At 40.2% G+C, this 15,000-nt stretch overlaps 1 protein-coding gene and 1 long non-coding RNA gene across 2 annotated transcripts in view; one reads left to right on the top strand and one right to left on the bottom strand.

The window, feature by feature from the left end:
- LOC138042473 (serum paraoxonase/lactonase 3-like) overlaps positions 1-15,000 on the top strand; it is a 63,667-nt gene that overhangs the window by 19,714 nt on the left and 28,953 nt on the right. The window contains exon 7 of the mRNA XM_068888378.1: positions 1-115. This exon is cut by the window's left edge and continues 192 nt beyond it. Within this exon, the coding sequence (XP_068744479.1) occupies positions 1-115 (115 nt within the window). The remainder of the gene's footprint in view (positions 116-15,000) is intronic.
- The window catches only part of LOC138042478 (uncharacterized), a 15,450-nt gene continuing 11,208 nt past the window's right edge, over positions 10,759-15,000 (bottom strand). The window contains exon 3 of the long non-coding RNA XR_011131007.1: positions 10,759-11,005. This is a non-coding gene — a long non-coding RNA (uncharacterized lncRNA). The remainder of the gene's footprint in view (positions 11,006-15,000) is intronic.

The following is a 15,000-nucleotide window of genomic DNA, read 5'->3' as shown; positions in this document are numbered from 1 at the left end:
TACGAACTCCGAGTAGCGTACGCCAATGATGGGGATGAACTATCATTAGCTACAACTGCGCTCGTTTACAAAGATCTTTTACTTGCTGGTACTATTGATGGTAACATGTTGCTTTGTAAGTTAATTTACTATTGAAATCGCTGGGTGTTACAATGTTTAATTCGCTCCCTCCGCGAAGCGAAGCCTCCACACGTTATTAATGGTTCGTCCCCTTCAACACGGCCTCGTAATACAGAATATTCAGCAATCTTAAGCCGCGGCTACACGAGCGATTTTTTGATCTCGCTGGTGATGCGATTTTTTCAAATTTTGTTGCGTCGCCAGCGCGCGCTAGCACGCAGCCTTCAATTTGTCGCCAACATTTGTCACAAGTGTAGCCATCCTCGCGCGCAGGCGGCGCAACATAATTTGAAAAAATCGCATTACCAGCGCGAGCAAAAAATCGCTCGTGTAGCCACGGCTTTACGAAATAAGGATCGGACACCTTTTGGAGCAGTTTGTCTCTCTTTGCATCGGTTTAAGTCATAGGATAACTTGATCCTCAAAACCAACTTTAAAAATACAAAAATCCAACTACAATGAACATATTGTTTAATTTTAAACACTCTCTATTACAAATTTTACACTACTATTGTGCTCAAAAGAAAATTAGGGATTTCCCAACAAGTTGTTTGTTTCTCACAATTACGCAGTAAAATAAAGGATAAGAAAATCTCTTTTTAATAAGGCAAACTAGTCTCGATAAAGCCTGATGACACGAATGTCAACTGACGCGAAGAACAACCAGGGAGCTTACGCAAGGACGACGACAACGTCTACGAGAACGCAACAAAAAAATAACTCTAATGAGCAAAAACAAAAGCTCTGCACTCCCTGCAAGTGCGTTTTTCATTTTGGTGCATTTCTTTACCGCCGTCCTCGTCGTGACAACGACGTGAATTGACCAATTTTCAGGTTGTGTAGAGGACGTGAGAACCGAACGAGGCATTTTTAATTTTCTCCCCAAACAACCACACAATTCATGCCAGTTTTATTCCTGCAAATTTGATACTCACTTTCCATTCCGAACGACCTGGAGTTGTAACGAAGTTATTACAATAACGCGAAATACTATTTTTAGACGACGTTCTCCTTGGCGTCGTCGTTGTCCTTGCATAAGCTCCCAATTGACAGTTAAACGTCGCCCGATGTGAAGGAATCCGGAATTCAGTAAATGTGAGGTTTTGGAATCCGGAATCCATAGCGTGGAATCCGGGATCCATTTCGGTGGATCCGGTGAGATTGGAATCCGGAATCCGAGACTCGGGATCTGGAATCGGAGGGCCACCCTAGGGCCACCTGGATTCCTTTACATAGGGCGATAAAAACGTAAATAGTAAAGCTTTTAGTCCTCAGCAGCGTCAAGTGTCATCTCGAGCTCTTTCCAATCCTCGTCAGGCAGATCTGATGAGTAAATTTCAAATTGTGTTAGTTTTATAAACCTTGGGTTATTTATCTCTCACATATCAGCTATCAGACTAAGGAGGGAACTAGCAAAAGGTTACTTAGCCTGAGGGTTGTTCCAGAATCGATGAAACAGTTACCTGTCTCCCTGGGATAGAACGTGTGATCGCCTTGCAGAAGGGCGGTTGTCAAGAGATTTAGTTTTTTGTTCATTCCAGTCTTGTTGAAATGTCTGACTCATCGTTTTTTATTTAAAACTTCACTTTAATCCATAAGTACAATATTGATACAAATTACTTGAACAGCGCGTGGCAGAAAGATTACATGTTTTCTTTTATTACAGCCTTCAAGGCAAAGTATCTCATAGTAAACTGTTCTAAGCCTTCATGGTTCTTTACATTAATTTCAAATTGAACACATACATTGTTCTTGCGTAAGGGATAATAAAGAGTTTAGCTACATATGTCGTGTTTTCGCAGTGGCCTTTGAGAAGAACTGAGTTAAGCCCTTGAAGAGAACTACTGATGCAAACACTGAAACAGGTGATGCAAGCTTCATTGTTTCTTGGCTCGATTACCAGCCGCTGTTTCGAGAAATGAGCCAGCGCTCACTCCTTAGATCACGGCTGGACGCGTGAGGTGAGGCATTGTAATCTCCGCCAATCAGAAACTCGCCTCTACAAATCAGCCAGGTATAAATTATATTTTTTGGTTCAAATTGTGGCTGCGAAGGTATTCTTTGACCCGGCCTGTTCGAGCTTTACAGTGGGAAACATCCAAGATTTCGACAACGGAAAGTCACTAATTTTCCAGTTGACGCCAAGGGCAAAATACGGCTTTTAAATCAATTTCTATGGCAATTTATCCTCAGAATTCGCTAATGTAAGAGCAAGTTAAATTAAAATTGCTGCTTAGTTTATTGCTCCTGTGACACAATTTCTTGTGCATGCGCAGTAGGATCAAGAGCGTGAGGTTTCTGTATTTTTCGTCCAGTCCAGCAGTTTAGCACAATATTGTAAGCAAGATGAAATTAAACTTTTCTTTTTGTTACTATGAATTCAAGTTGACCTATGACCCAGTCAGTAATAATCCCGGAGAACGCTGGATGATTCTTCATTTCTTTTAAACAACAGATAGGTCATGCCCTTACTTACCTTCAAGCAATTTGAAAATAATTCCACAGCTCTGAATGGCCTCTCTCGTTACTCCTGTAAAATCAATTATACGCTGATTCGTAGTTGCTAGAAAGTTCATGCTTTGCAGAAACTTGCAGTCGCCCCTGGTCAACGGCACAGGAAGTAAAATCCTCGTCTCATCAGTGGTCAATGTTCTTTCAAACTGTGAAGAGATGACACTGTGAGCACATTATCACTTGATTTTCGCGAGTTTGCTATTCCAGTGGTTTTGCTTTGCCACTCTCGTGATTTGCCAAAATAGTGTGCTTTTACATCGTTAACCAAACGAAAGCAAAAGAAACAATACTGTTTACGTGGGATACCGACCGTTAACGTGTCTGTAGTTTAAAAAATATGCTACCATTTAAAAGATATAAGCGGCCAGGTTTTGTAAACTACAGGATTACAATCAAAAAAGAAAATAAAAAAACGATGTCTTCTACCCGGTCACCCATCCCAGTACAAACTCCTTCAAACCGGGATTAACTAATTGCGTGGCGAGTTAGCATACACTTGTCCGAATTTAGCGAAACCCCGAGCAAATTGTAGACGTTCTTTGCCTTCCGCGTTCTATGTATATGTAATCATTTTGACTTGCTCCGACTGATTTTCCCCGCGCTTGCCAGTTTTGGTCAAGGAAAAGCTAGAATATTTCTTAGAACCAATCGAAAGCCAACAGAGTGATGATGCCGTTTTCTCTCTCAATACCTGTGTCACTGCCCTGAAACTATCTACCGCCTTGTGTTGTTATGCTGATTCCAGATCTTGTTTACCTACCTCGTTCCCAGGGTCTCTCTTCCGGAAACGAGGTTGCTGTTCTACCTCCTTCCCCGTCTTGCACAGATGTGTGAATCAATCAAGGGAGGTATTCCCCAATCCTCAAGCCTATATCCTTCAGATCTACTGGCGAGTTAACAATTTAATTTTGTTTCTTGACTCACCCATCCCAGGTATTTTCTGACCCGCGCTTTTCGTTGCTCTCGGTTCTTCTCTGTCATTAGAACCGTCTTGTATATAGTGTCCATCATTTCAATGTCTTCGGCAGTGAAATAATCTGGAGTCAAAAGTAAAATCTATTCGATAAGAGTAGGGGACGTAGTCCCCGGTGTTGTGGTCTGACGTAATCTGGGTGGGGGAATCTTTCACTTCCTAAAATTAATTGTAAACTGCGTAACAAGCAGTCTGCCTTAAGTCCCCCACAAAGCATTGTAAATTAGTCCTGAAAAGCCCCCAGGGGAGAGACTATATATTTGTGTTATGGCAATTACTTCGTGACTATTGTAAGAGTTTTAATGCGACAAAGGTGTGGCTTTCAAGAAACAAATAAAAACATCTTTATTTCAAAAGGCATAACCCACTGACTCCCTGAACCACCAAAATCATCTGGCGTTAGACGTAGTGAAATCTACTAAGTCCCAATTCAGGGATCAATGGGTTAAAAGCATTTTCTACTATTTTATTTTCAATTTCTTGTTTATATCATGTGATTTTATGTGTATATTTTCTCTGTATTTAAAAGTATATTTGGGACAATCTCGGAGCATAGAGCAGTTTTCAATAGCCCTTTTTACGGTTAGTTTTTCTCATTTGCATTACAATATAATCTAGCATGTATGTGAAGCAATTTCGGGCTATTTTGTAGTTTTAACCCAAAATTGCCTCGCATCCACGTTACATTGCAATGCAAATGAGAAAATCTAACCGTGAAAATGGCTATTGAGTGTCGAAAGTAATTTTAGCGAATTACTTTGGTTTTGCACTACGTCACTCAACGTGATTGGTTCAAAGTTCTGGTGCAACTTTTCAACAACCAATCAGAAGTGCACATTTTACCGCGCTTTGCAATTTGTGTCGGGTAGGTGTAATTACTTCGAGTTTTCATTGGTTTACTGGACTTTCTCCCATCTTTTTGACGGGCCAAAGTAATTACTTTGGTTTTGGTTTTACGACACTCGACTGAAACTCGCTCTATACAAATTGGAAACGTTTGTTGAGGTGTAGGCACTTAAAGAATTTTTAACAGCACAGCTGAACATCGTTTATGATAGTCTGCGCTACATTCATTATCATTAATAATGCTAAAGAACTGTTTACAAGTGTAAATTTTGATTCCAATCCAGACATTTAGGAGAAGGGATCCATGTTTTTAAAAAGCACTAGGCAATGCCCTCCATATCCTGCCTTATTTGCTTCGTTTCTACATAACCTAAAGCTCTGACGTACCTGGTAAATCATTGCCATCTGCATCCCGATCAATTGGAATCCCTTCATCATCATCATCATCATCTTCCTCAGTTCCTCTTGATATCCTGGTTCCAACAAACTCCCCTTTCACCAACTCCAGCTTTTTGCTTGTTTCATTGTACTGAACGCGACAGTACTTGAAGAGAATTGGCCCCCATGCATCCCTAGTTGCCACACCTGGAGGGATGATTTTTTCCTTGTATGTGCAATGGCCTATGGATTTCAAAACCTTAGCTATAGGAAGCTCTGATAGAAGCTCCAATACTGCATCCACTCCCCGCTGAAAGCAGAAAGAGATGACAAAAATGTCAATAACATCATCATACAAATTGCATATTGGGGAGCTTAAAAAACGACGATGACTTCAGTAACGAAAATACTATGGACTTTAAGATCTTCGATTGCGACGTTGACGGAAACGTCACCTCAGAATATAACTTTGCTCTATCGTAAGTCTTTCGCGATTCTTTCATCTCGTTCTTGTTGTATAATTATGCGGCCGAAGGATTCTACAAAAAAATTGGTTAGGAGCGGTTTCAGGGTACAAATGGAGAATAAGGGTTTGCATTTGTACTCTCACAAGTTTCACCGCGCACCGATGGCTCAGTTGGTTGAGCACCGGGATGTCACGCGGGAGGTCGTGAGTTCAACTCAGGGTCTTTAAATAACTGAGGAAAATGTGCTTCCTTTGTAATTACATCTGCAAATGGTTGGACTCTCTAGTCTTCTCGGATAAGGACGATAAGCCGGAGGTCCAGTCTCACAACCCTTCAATGTTATAATGGTGCGGGACGTAAAAGAACCCGCACACTTGTCGCAAAGAGTAGGACATGTAGTTCCCGGTGTTGTGGTCTGTCTTCTGTTATATATCATGGTTGGCAGGGTAAATGCTCGGAGAAATTAGCTACACCAAGCTACTCCAAAAATCCGAGGGTAAGTAAAGATATATGATATGATATGATATGATATGATTTGAAGTTGTCTTCAAAATCTCAAATTTGGTGATTCCTCGTCATTGTTATGCAAAGTACCGCAAAAATTAATGCAAGACAAAATGCGTTGCGCACGTGCAGCACAATTATTTTTCCTCTTTGTGGCGTTGTCGTTACCTAAGGTCCCGTCCACACATATCCGTATTCGTTTGAAAACGCAGCATTTTTTCTCCGTTTTCAGCAAAATTCGCAACCACACGTAGCGTTTTCGCATCGTTTTCGCCCGTCCACACGTATACGATGAATTGATTTGAAATCGATAACTTTTAAACAATAACCTGACTACGCATGCTCGACGCATGAGTATTCGGTATTATGAACTCGCGAAATAAGAATTTGGCGCCATCTTTTGTTAGGATAGTAAGATTGAAGAAATAGCAAAGCTAAATCTGCTTGAAAACAGGCAATTAGGTTTGAAATAAGCCCAAGTATTAAAGACAAGGAAGTGAAGCATCTCTGCGGCATCTTAAATAAGTTTACTAAATTATGATAATATTGCACGGAGTGGATTGGAACTGATAGTGTGAGGTCAACGTTTTCGAAAAGTTCCCTTTTCGTTCATCCGCAAGTACTCGCGAAAACAGCGTTTTCAAAAAGTTCCACTCTGGAGAGCGTTTTTGAAAATCTTCATTTTCAGTGATCGTTTTCATCAGATACGTGGGGACGGAAGCAGTATCCGCAAAGAAGAAGTTGCGTTTTCAAACGGAAAACGGATACGTGTGGACGGAGCCTAAAATCCTTATTCACTTCAAAGTGTAACTTTTAGGCTTCCTTATCTCAAGTATTTCGTGATTATTCTGTCTTATTCACATTGTACAGTACGGACGAAGCATTGTGACAGGACGTTGTCGTCAAAACCTTAAGATTGTTTTTTTTCTTTCAAACTGTTGTAACGTAGGGTGCGGCGAAGAAACGTGTGAAAATGTGTGACGCGCGTTCAGCACGACCAATCAGTTTTCCTCTCTAAAGCAATAAAATTATTGTTTTCTGGTCTTGTCGCTGTCGTAGCCGCGATCGTTTCTTAACTTAACTTTGAATTCCTTTTATTGAAATTAAAAAAAAACGCCTCAATGGTAGGGGCAGTGTGGCGCGAACTCTTCCTGAGTTCGATTCCGCGGTCGAAACAATCAATCGGAGTCTTAAAGTGACTAAAGCGTAAATGCTGTTGTGGTCAGCCTCAACGCCAGCTAATAACTGTAATCCCGAAGCCAGCCATAACTTAGGAAACTGTAAGAGCAGGAAAGATTGTGAAACCGCCAAAGATATTGTGAAACTGATTTACCCGTACGATGGAAACATAAACACAAGCAACAGGCCTATAAGGCAAGGCAAGGCGCTGAACACACGTTTTACGGTTGGGTGGAGCGAGCGCCACACCAATCCGTTTCATGTAACACCAGTAACACTGGTACTCATTTTAGCGAGAGTGAACTGCGGAGCGCACGTGTCAGTGGAAAAAATAAATATAAATAAATATCCCCTAACATAGAATGTTCACTGCCGTACCGAGTAGGGTTACTAAATACCATGACAGTCGTGCATTTTAATTTAAAAACGAGAGTGCCAAATAAACTTCCGACCCGAAATCAAATATTCGGAATAACCTTTTTTGGATTGAAACCGGCGAAAAATGCAGGGAAAAAATATTTTCCAAACCAATTTCCACCTGACCGAATGCATAAATTGCGGCCAAAAAAATCTTTTGTTTATGTGCTAATTAGCCTCACTAGCCTCGTTTGCATGGACAAAATACAAAAGAAAGGTTGCTTGAGAGCGAGGGTAGTGAGTCTCATTAGCACATAAACAAAAGAATACATCTTTGGCCGCCATTTTGCATTCGGTCAATAAAGTTTTCTACGCATATAAACCAATTGAGTATCTGATGGAAATGGGCCCACACAAGGACAGAGTAAAACTGACCAGGGTGGGTCAGAAATTTTCTCTGTCCTTGTGTTGGCCCATTTCCATTAGTAGCACTAACGCTCACATGGTTTATATAGGCAGAAAATTAGCACTAACCGATTATTACCCCCTGATAGTTAAGTCTGTTGAAATATAAGTGCTACACGGCCTACGTTTGCTAAAACGTAACCCTTCTCTGACGTAGTATGGCCGTGTAGCTACGTCGAGCCACAGAAAGCAGGCGAAAAACTAATCCCCGTTTATGTTTAGATGTTCTGGTTACAAGAAGTAAAGCTGGTTTGAACCTGCGACCCAATCAAAGACCAGTACCTGGTCAGCGGTCAACTTAAAAAAAGCTGACCTCGATGAACTCTAAGCTGGGGCCCACAATATGGCCATGTGATACTGGTCAACGGATACCTTGTTTTGACAGATTTCAATTGACCATAAAATGGATGTCCAATATCAAAAATGTACGCTGTAAACAGCCGCCATGTTGGGCGTATTCATAATTATTATTATTATTATTAGGAAATTATTAAATCATTGGAAAACATTGTCGTGCGCACGCAGCCACGAGCAATACCGCTAGCCATGATTATCATGAGACAAGCAACTCATTGATTCCTATGACATTAGTGCTCCTCTTGGCGGCTCATCTGGCCGCCGCGGCTCCGCTGTTAGGGACCTTTAGATCAGAGGACAAGGATGACTACGAATACTAGTTTCTCGTACTGAGCATGGGTGTAATGTTTGGAGGCCGTTTTTTTTCGAAGTACGCGTGCTCGTCACGAGTACTCGTAGCCGTAGTAGTACTCGCCCTCAGATATAAAGGTTCCTATTCGGAAGTTAAAAGAAACGACGACGGTTCGTTTACGACAACGCCACGACAAAATATCATTGGTTAAAAGAGGAAAAAGAATCCTGCTACTCTAACTTGCGGCCCGCATTTTCTTGCTGTACTCTGGATAACAACGTTAAGGTGATTCCTTAGTAATAGAAGTTGTCGTAAGATTTTTTTAAAACTTTTCTCGATTGTTCCCTATATTATGGTGACTCGAAATGTGCAATTAAAAAAGTAGGTCACCAAGCTCGTTTGAGAGACATAACTTGCTCAAGTTACTCATTTAATCATTGCGCCTTCATCTATCAAGGACAAGTTTATTCCATCGGTTCAGGCTACGTTTTGCACGAACAGGAAGCACAGCTTTGACGTAATTCTTGAAATAACAAAACAGGTGAATTGTGTTGCTCAAAAGGAATAATTTAATGTTTGTTTTATGGCACAGGCACAAGTCTTGAAAAGGCACTGACTACAAATGTTCTTCGGGTGCGTGATCTCGAGGAGACAATTTTGTGTCCACGAGTGATGGCTACGAATACTATCTTTCCTGTAACTTTTTTTTCTGACGTAAATTTTTTGTAATTTTTTTACAGCGCAAAGAAGATGAGTAAGAGAATAAAATTATGCCAAAAAAAAGATAGGTCACCAACCTCGTTTAGGAGAAAACAGAAAGCAAACCAAGCTCGACCCCTCGACAACACGTCTCCCCGATAGCGCGGTTTCACTTTCACAGTCGGACTTAAATCTTCTTTAGTATTATCAAGGCTATCACTCGACTTTTTGTTTTGTGAGAGTCCAAAACGTTTCTTGTTTTGCTCTTTACTGCTGTGCTCTGAAAACGGCCATTCTTCTTTCTAGCGAGCTTTCCCTCACGAAAGGTCGGCATTTTGAAATGTTTTTGGCCACGTTCGATATATCAATATTCACACATTGGTACGAGTCTTTATGGTTAAATTTAAACATTGTTTTGTTTAGAAATATCCGTTGAGACTTGTGAGACAAAGAGCCATGAAATTTGACCATAAAGCCTCTTAGCCATGCCTGAATACGAACGGGGCTTACACTGTGTTATGCGCAGAACAGGATGCGCAGTGCAATACTAGGGAATCACCTTAAGTCACCAAATTTGAGGTTTTAATGACAACGTGAGCGTCCAAATGCGAATCTTTCATTCTATACTTTTACTTCGAAACCGCTCGTATAAATTCAATTTTAGGATAATTCACACACATACTGAGTACGAGGTGAACGAAATGCAATAACCGCGAAAGACTTAGGATTGTGCAGTTACCTTTTGAAGTGACGTTAACGTCGTCGCCGCGGTAGTAAATCTTCAATTCCCCTGTAATGCCCGGCTCTAAACCCAGGAGTCATATCATAACTAAGTGGAGTACGATCGTCCAGGTGACTGTAGTCCTAAAAAGGATTGTTTTGGGTGACATTGCTCGATGTTTCTACAACCTGAGTGGAAGTCATCTTCTCTGCAGAGTCAAACAAAACTTGTCCAAGCGTTCATCAATGTCATCCAAAACAGTCCTTCTCAGGACCACCCTCACCAGGACGATCGTACTTTCCTAAGTTATGCACACGTATTATGTTAAAATTATTAGCCCATGCACACGTCGAGACAAAACAGTTGCAAAAATTTTCCTTCATATAGTATGCGCTCGTTTTCATCCCGACGAAAATCCGAAAAGGCACAAATGTTCTAAAATCTGAGTTAGCGTATTTCGTGTGTGCTAATGCTCACGTCATACGGGTAAAACAGACTTGAATTAAATAATATTTTCTCAAAGATTGAAAGGAGAGTTTTCTTTTCCCCCAGAAAAAAAAGTATTTTTAACATGTCAGAGGTTCCCTTTGAAGGAGAAAGCTTACAGAAATCGCAAATCGGAAAGAAAATTTCCCAAAAACGCACAACTACAACTGATACAAAATTGATATCATTGATATTAAATGCAATAATCACATTTTATGTTGCCTGAAAGCCAAAACTGGAAAGCGCAAAGAGGAAAGGTAAGTCGAAACCAACCTCGTCCCCGGGGTCTTCTTCGTGAGTAGACCCATGGGATGAGGTTGAGTAGAAACAAAAAAATTAAGTTAACAAAAATGAAAATATTTGCTCCAAACAGAAAAAGACAACAGTAAAGGGTAACTACCTTTTGTTGCCTGTTTCCTTGAACCTCAAATCTTTCGCTGTAAACCACAGATGTTACAAGAAGCAGTTCTTGATCTTGTAAACAGCTCATCATGTTGGTATCCAGGTCAAAGCTTTCTAGTATTTTACGGAGATCTGAATCCGATATATATTCCTGACTAATTTTCCCAAGCTGGAGGTCTCCAAGGTTCTCATCAATAGTCAGTGATATCTCGCCGGTTGAAAGGCCCAAATTACCTTTCCTATGGCTGCACAGAAGAAAAACATTGTTTTTGTCAGTCCCTCATTGTAGTTACCAGCAGCCCATGAGTAGGAGCGAACAACAGCCCTATACTCCTCTCAAGACGTTTTGACAGACCGATTTATTTGTAGATTGAATTTCCCGCGATTTCCCGCAGCCTGATTACCAATCACAAAAACTAACTTGACGTCATAGCGTCACCGAACCGGAACTGAAGTTAGTATAAAAATAGATCAGTCGGTAAAAATGCCGTGAAATAGGCTTAGTATGGGAGTTGTTTCCTTCTAGTCCCGGGCGACTGAGTCACTTATCTTCTCTGTCTCCCGAGTGCCATTGATTGGCAAGCTCTATTCGATCCTTCATCAGTGGGGGTTGCCATTCCTCTTTCACTTTTTCAAAATGACTTTTCCAGGAATTCCATTTTTTAGTCCGATATATGAAAGTCCGGCTCGTGGGTAACGAAAAATAAAATGGAAAAGCAAAAAGAAAAACAAAACAATAAATATATATTTATTACACATGAGATTTTATTCCATAAAGCAAACTTGTACAAATCCATACGTTTTATTTTCGCACGTGAAAAAAAGCTATACAGCCAATCAGAGCGGCGTACGGCTCTTTCACATGTGGAAGTATAACCAATCAAAGATAGCGTAAAGGCCTTTCCAAGCCAATCACTCGTGCATCTCGTGCATCTCATGCAAATCGTTCGTTGTTATTGAATCAAATTAAATTTATATTTGGTTCTATGGTTAGTGAGTTTTTACTGGGTTACCAGTATGGCAATCCCAGTCGGAAAATGGGTAATATTTCTCCGTTTTATTTTTTCCGTGTCGGTAAAAGTCTTGCCTATCACTCCCCACTCCGGTGCACACGGGAGGACATTTAATTATTAATCTGGAATGGCGTGGAAAGTCATTGTAATGCGAATGGCGTTTTAGTGCATCTTTAAACAAAACTGTATACCCTCAAGAATGGAACGTCAATTGGACAAACAACTTAGGCGGTGAAAAGTAAATATTTGGAATCTTTAAAGCGACAGTGTTTACTCAAGTCGCATCTTAGTTGTCTGGCAACTCACATTACCCGGTATTTTGTACTAAACTCTGCAAAGGTAAGAAAAATTTGGAAATGTGATAGTGAAGAATTATTTGAATGAAAGCTTGTTGTCCCTTTTTTGCTTCATTATTTACGGTCAAGGTTCTTTCGAAAAGGGTTTGATGTGAACTGTCAATAATTTATTTAATTGCATATGCCTTATGGCAAGGATTGTGTCTCTTGTTTGCACACTCGCAATTGAAATAGGAAGGGTTTTTGCCTCTAATAGCAACTATGTTTATTTTAGGAAGTGAAAGATGCCCCTGTCCAGATAACGACGATAAGCACAACACCGAATAGTGAGTGGGTTCTTTAACGTCCCATACTATTTACTTTCCAACAAGGGCTATGAGAAGGGACCTCCGGTTTTCAGTACTTATCCGAGAAGACTTGAAAGTCTAATCATTTGCAGATGTAATTACAAAGGCAACACAGTCTCCTCAGTTATTTTAAGACCCTGAGTGTTGGTCCGGCTGGAGTCGAACTCACGACCTCCCGCATGACAGCCCGATGCTCAACCAACTGAGCCACCGTTGCGCGGTGCACAATAACAAATAACAATAACAAAATTGAACGTAGCAAAAATCCCCCAAAATGTTTGTCGCTGATCGTAACTTTTTATTTTTGCAGTTCGAAATTAATGTTGTTTTCATGTCATAAATTCTATTGCTGATAGCAAAATATTTTAGTCTCGATCGACCGTCCTGAAAACGTACTTCTGCTCTTCCTAAAAACTGTGTATCAATATTTATTTACTTTTGCATCAATAATTGTTTTGCATAAAGCAAACTAAAAAAATATGTACCTTGCTTAGTTTGCATTTGTTAGCGTTTCAATAGAATTTTCGGCCCAATGCTTTTGTTATACGAAGTGGTATATTTTTTAGGTCAACCATCCAGATACTAACCCCACCGGATAGGGTAAACTTCAGTGAACTTCAGTGAACTTTGTATTACAAAGCTGTCAGATGCTCAGACTGCACGCTTAAATTTGTGGTGAAAGAAGTTGTGCGGGAACTTGAAAATGATCAACGTCAGCCCAGACGCCAATGTTTGTCGATTCCCTTTTATTTTCTTCAATCTTTCTGGGTTGAGTACTTTGCTAATAACCACATGACTTCTCAGGGGGCTATTTAACTATGACTTCTACCATGGCACTACAATATACAATACCAAAAAAATATCGTGTACTGTTAAACTTACGTATTACGCAAAGACAACTTGAATCTCCTGGAAGACAAACGCAGCTCGGTTGACAATATGAAATAAAGCGCTGTGTTACTTCAGTACCACACGTAAGCAATGCATGTCTATTTTTTCTAAAGATGACAGGAATGTCTTCTTTCTGACAAATGATTAATAGGCCGGTAGCCAGATTTTAACCTCAGAAAAGGATTTGTTTTGTCGTATGAACATGTGAGCCAAAGGGCCTCTGCTGGTGCGACTTCTGGGTGACCCCTTAAATGGCTTTAATGACCCCCGACTTGAAAACAATTGCCTGGAACGCTGCAGTTTAATACCACCCAACTCAGTCCAGTCGTACCACAGTTAACCCAGTGTACGCTCATGGAGCGTCTAGTTTATTTTTTTCCGTGTCGTAAAAGTCTTGCCTGTCATTCCCCTGCTAAGTGGTATCTTTGTGCATAGAGCCTTCTGCCCGTATTTTCTTAGGATCGAGAGGGTAATGGGAAATGCGTAGATTTCTCTGGTGGACACAGTAGAACGATTAACTTAACCGGCAATGGCGTCGAAACGCTAATGGCGTTTTAGTGGATCGTTGAACAAAATTTACCCTTATGAAGCTCAATAATGGCAAGTCAATTGAATACTGAACAAGACAGGCGGTGAAATGTTAAAAGCGACGAGTAATGGACTTCAACAACAATCTGTCGCCCGTCGAGCCGAAATCAAAGTGAGCTACATTTCTAATTTTTTACCAAGTGTGCTGTTATGTAGAACACTGAAACCAAATGGAATATTCTCTGGTAACGTATGGGTTCAACAAAGACAGGGAACGAATCGAACACCTTAAGTGGATCTTTGATCAACTCTGCACAGTCTTCAGGTAAAAAAATAATTGTGACAGCCAAGAATTATTTGAAAGAAAGTTTGTCGTCTATTTTGTGCTTCATTATTCAAGGAGAAGGTTCTTCATGGAAACGGTTTGATCCTGAAATTTTAGTTTCTTGTAATATTGCGCATATTTGACACGATTGAGTTTTTTCTCCTTACGCACGAAATGAAATAGGAAGGGGTTTAATTGCCTTTAATAGCAAATATGTTGTTTGTTTCAAAAAATTGCTCGCTGGAAAAGGTGGCCTTTATGAATTCATCATGTTTTATAATATGCGAGCTTAACTGGATTCTTTTTATGGCAATAGCAAAGCATTTTCATGTCAAAATGAGGTTAGCGTTTTTCTGTTGTGCTAACTTAATTAAAATAAACATTCTGCCTTGCGAGTTTGTTATTCTCGTTAACCAGCAATGGCGTCGAAAGTCATTGCAACTCGAATGGCGTTTTAGTGCATCTTATGTTGTTTGTTTCAATAAAATGTTTCGCTGGAAAAGGATTCTGTGATAATTTCTGCCTTTGTGAATTATAATATCATGTTGTGTATTGAATTTTCGAACTTAACGTTGAAACGTGATACGGGAGGATAATTTTAGTATTGCTCTGTAAGCAGGAAAGGTTTCACGAAAATAAAGAGGTCTGTTGGAAGCGTGCTTGAGTTTCAACAAAATGAGCCCGAAAATCAGCAAAAAATTGTGACGCCGATGAATAATAAAGTAGCTACTATTTCCAAAATGATGGAATTACCTGGTGATAAATAACCTCGTCTTGGAGAGTAAATTTTTGACTTTGCAGAAACAAACCTCCCTCAGAGTTTGGGCGATTGTGATCTTT

Source organism: Montipora capricornis, chromosome 3, assembly GCF_036669925.1.
Source record: "Montipora capricornis isolate CH-2021 chromosome 3, ASM3666992v2, whole genome shotgun sequence".
NCBI lineage: Eukaryota > Metazoa > Cnidaria > Anthozoa > Scleractinia > Acroporidae > Montipora > Montipora capricornis.
The sequence above is the reverse complement of the archived record's forward strand: the minus strand, read 5'-3'. Positions and strand labels throughout refer to the sequence as shown.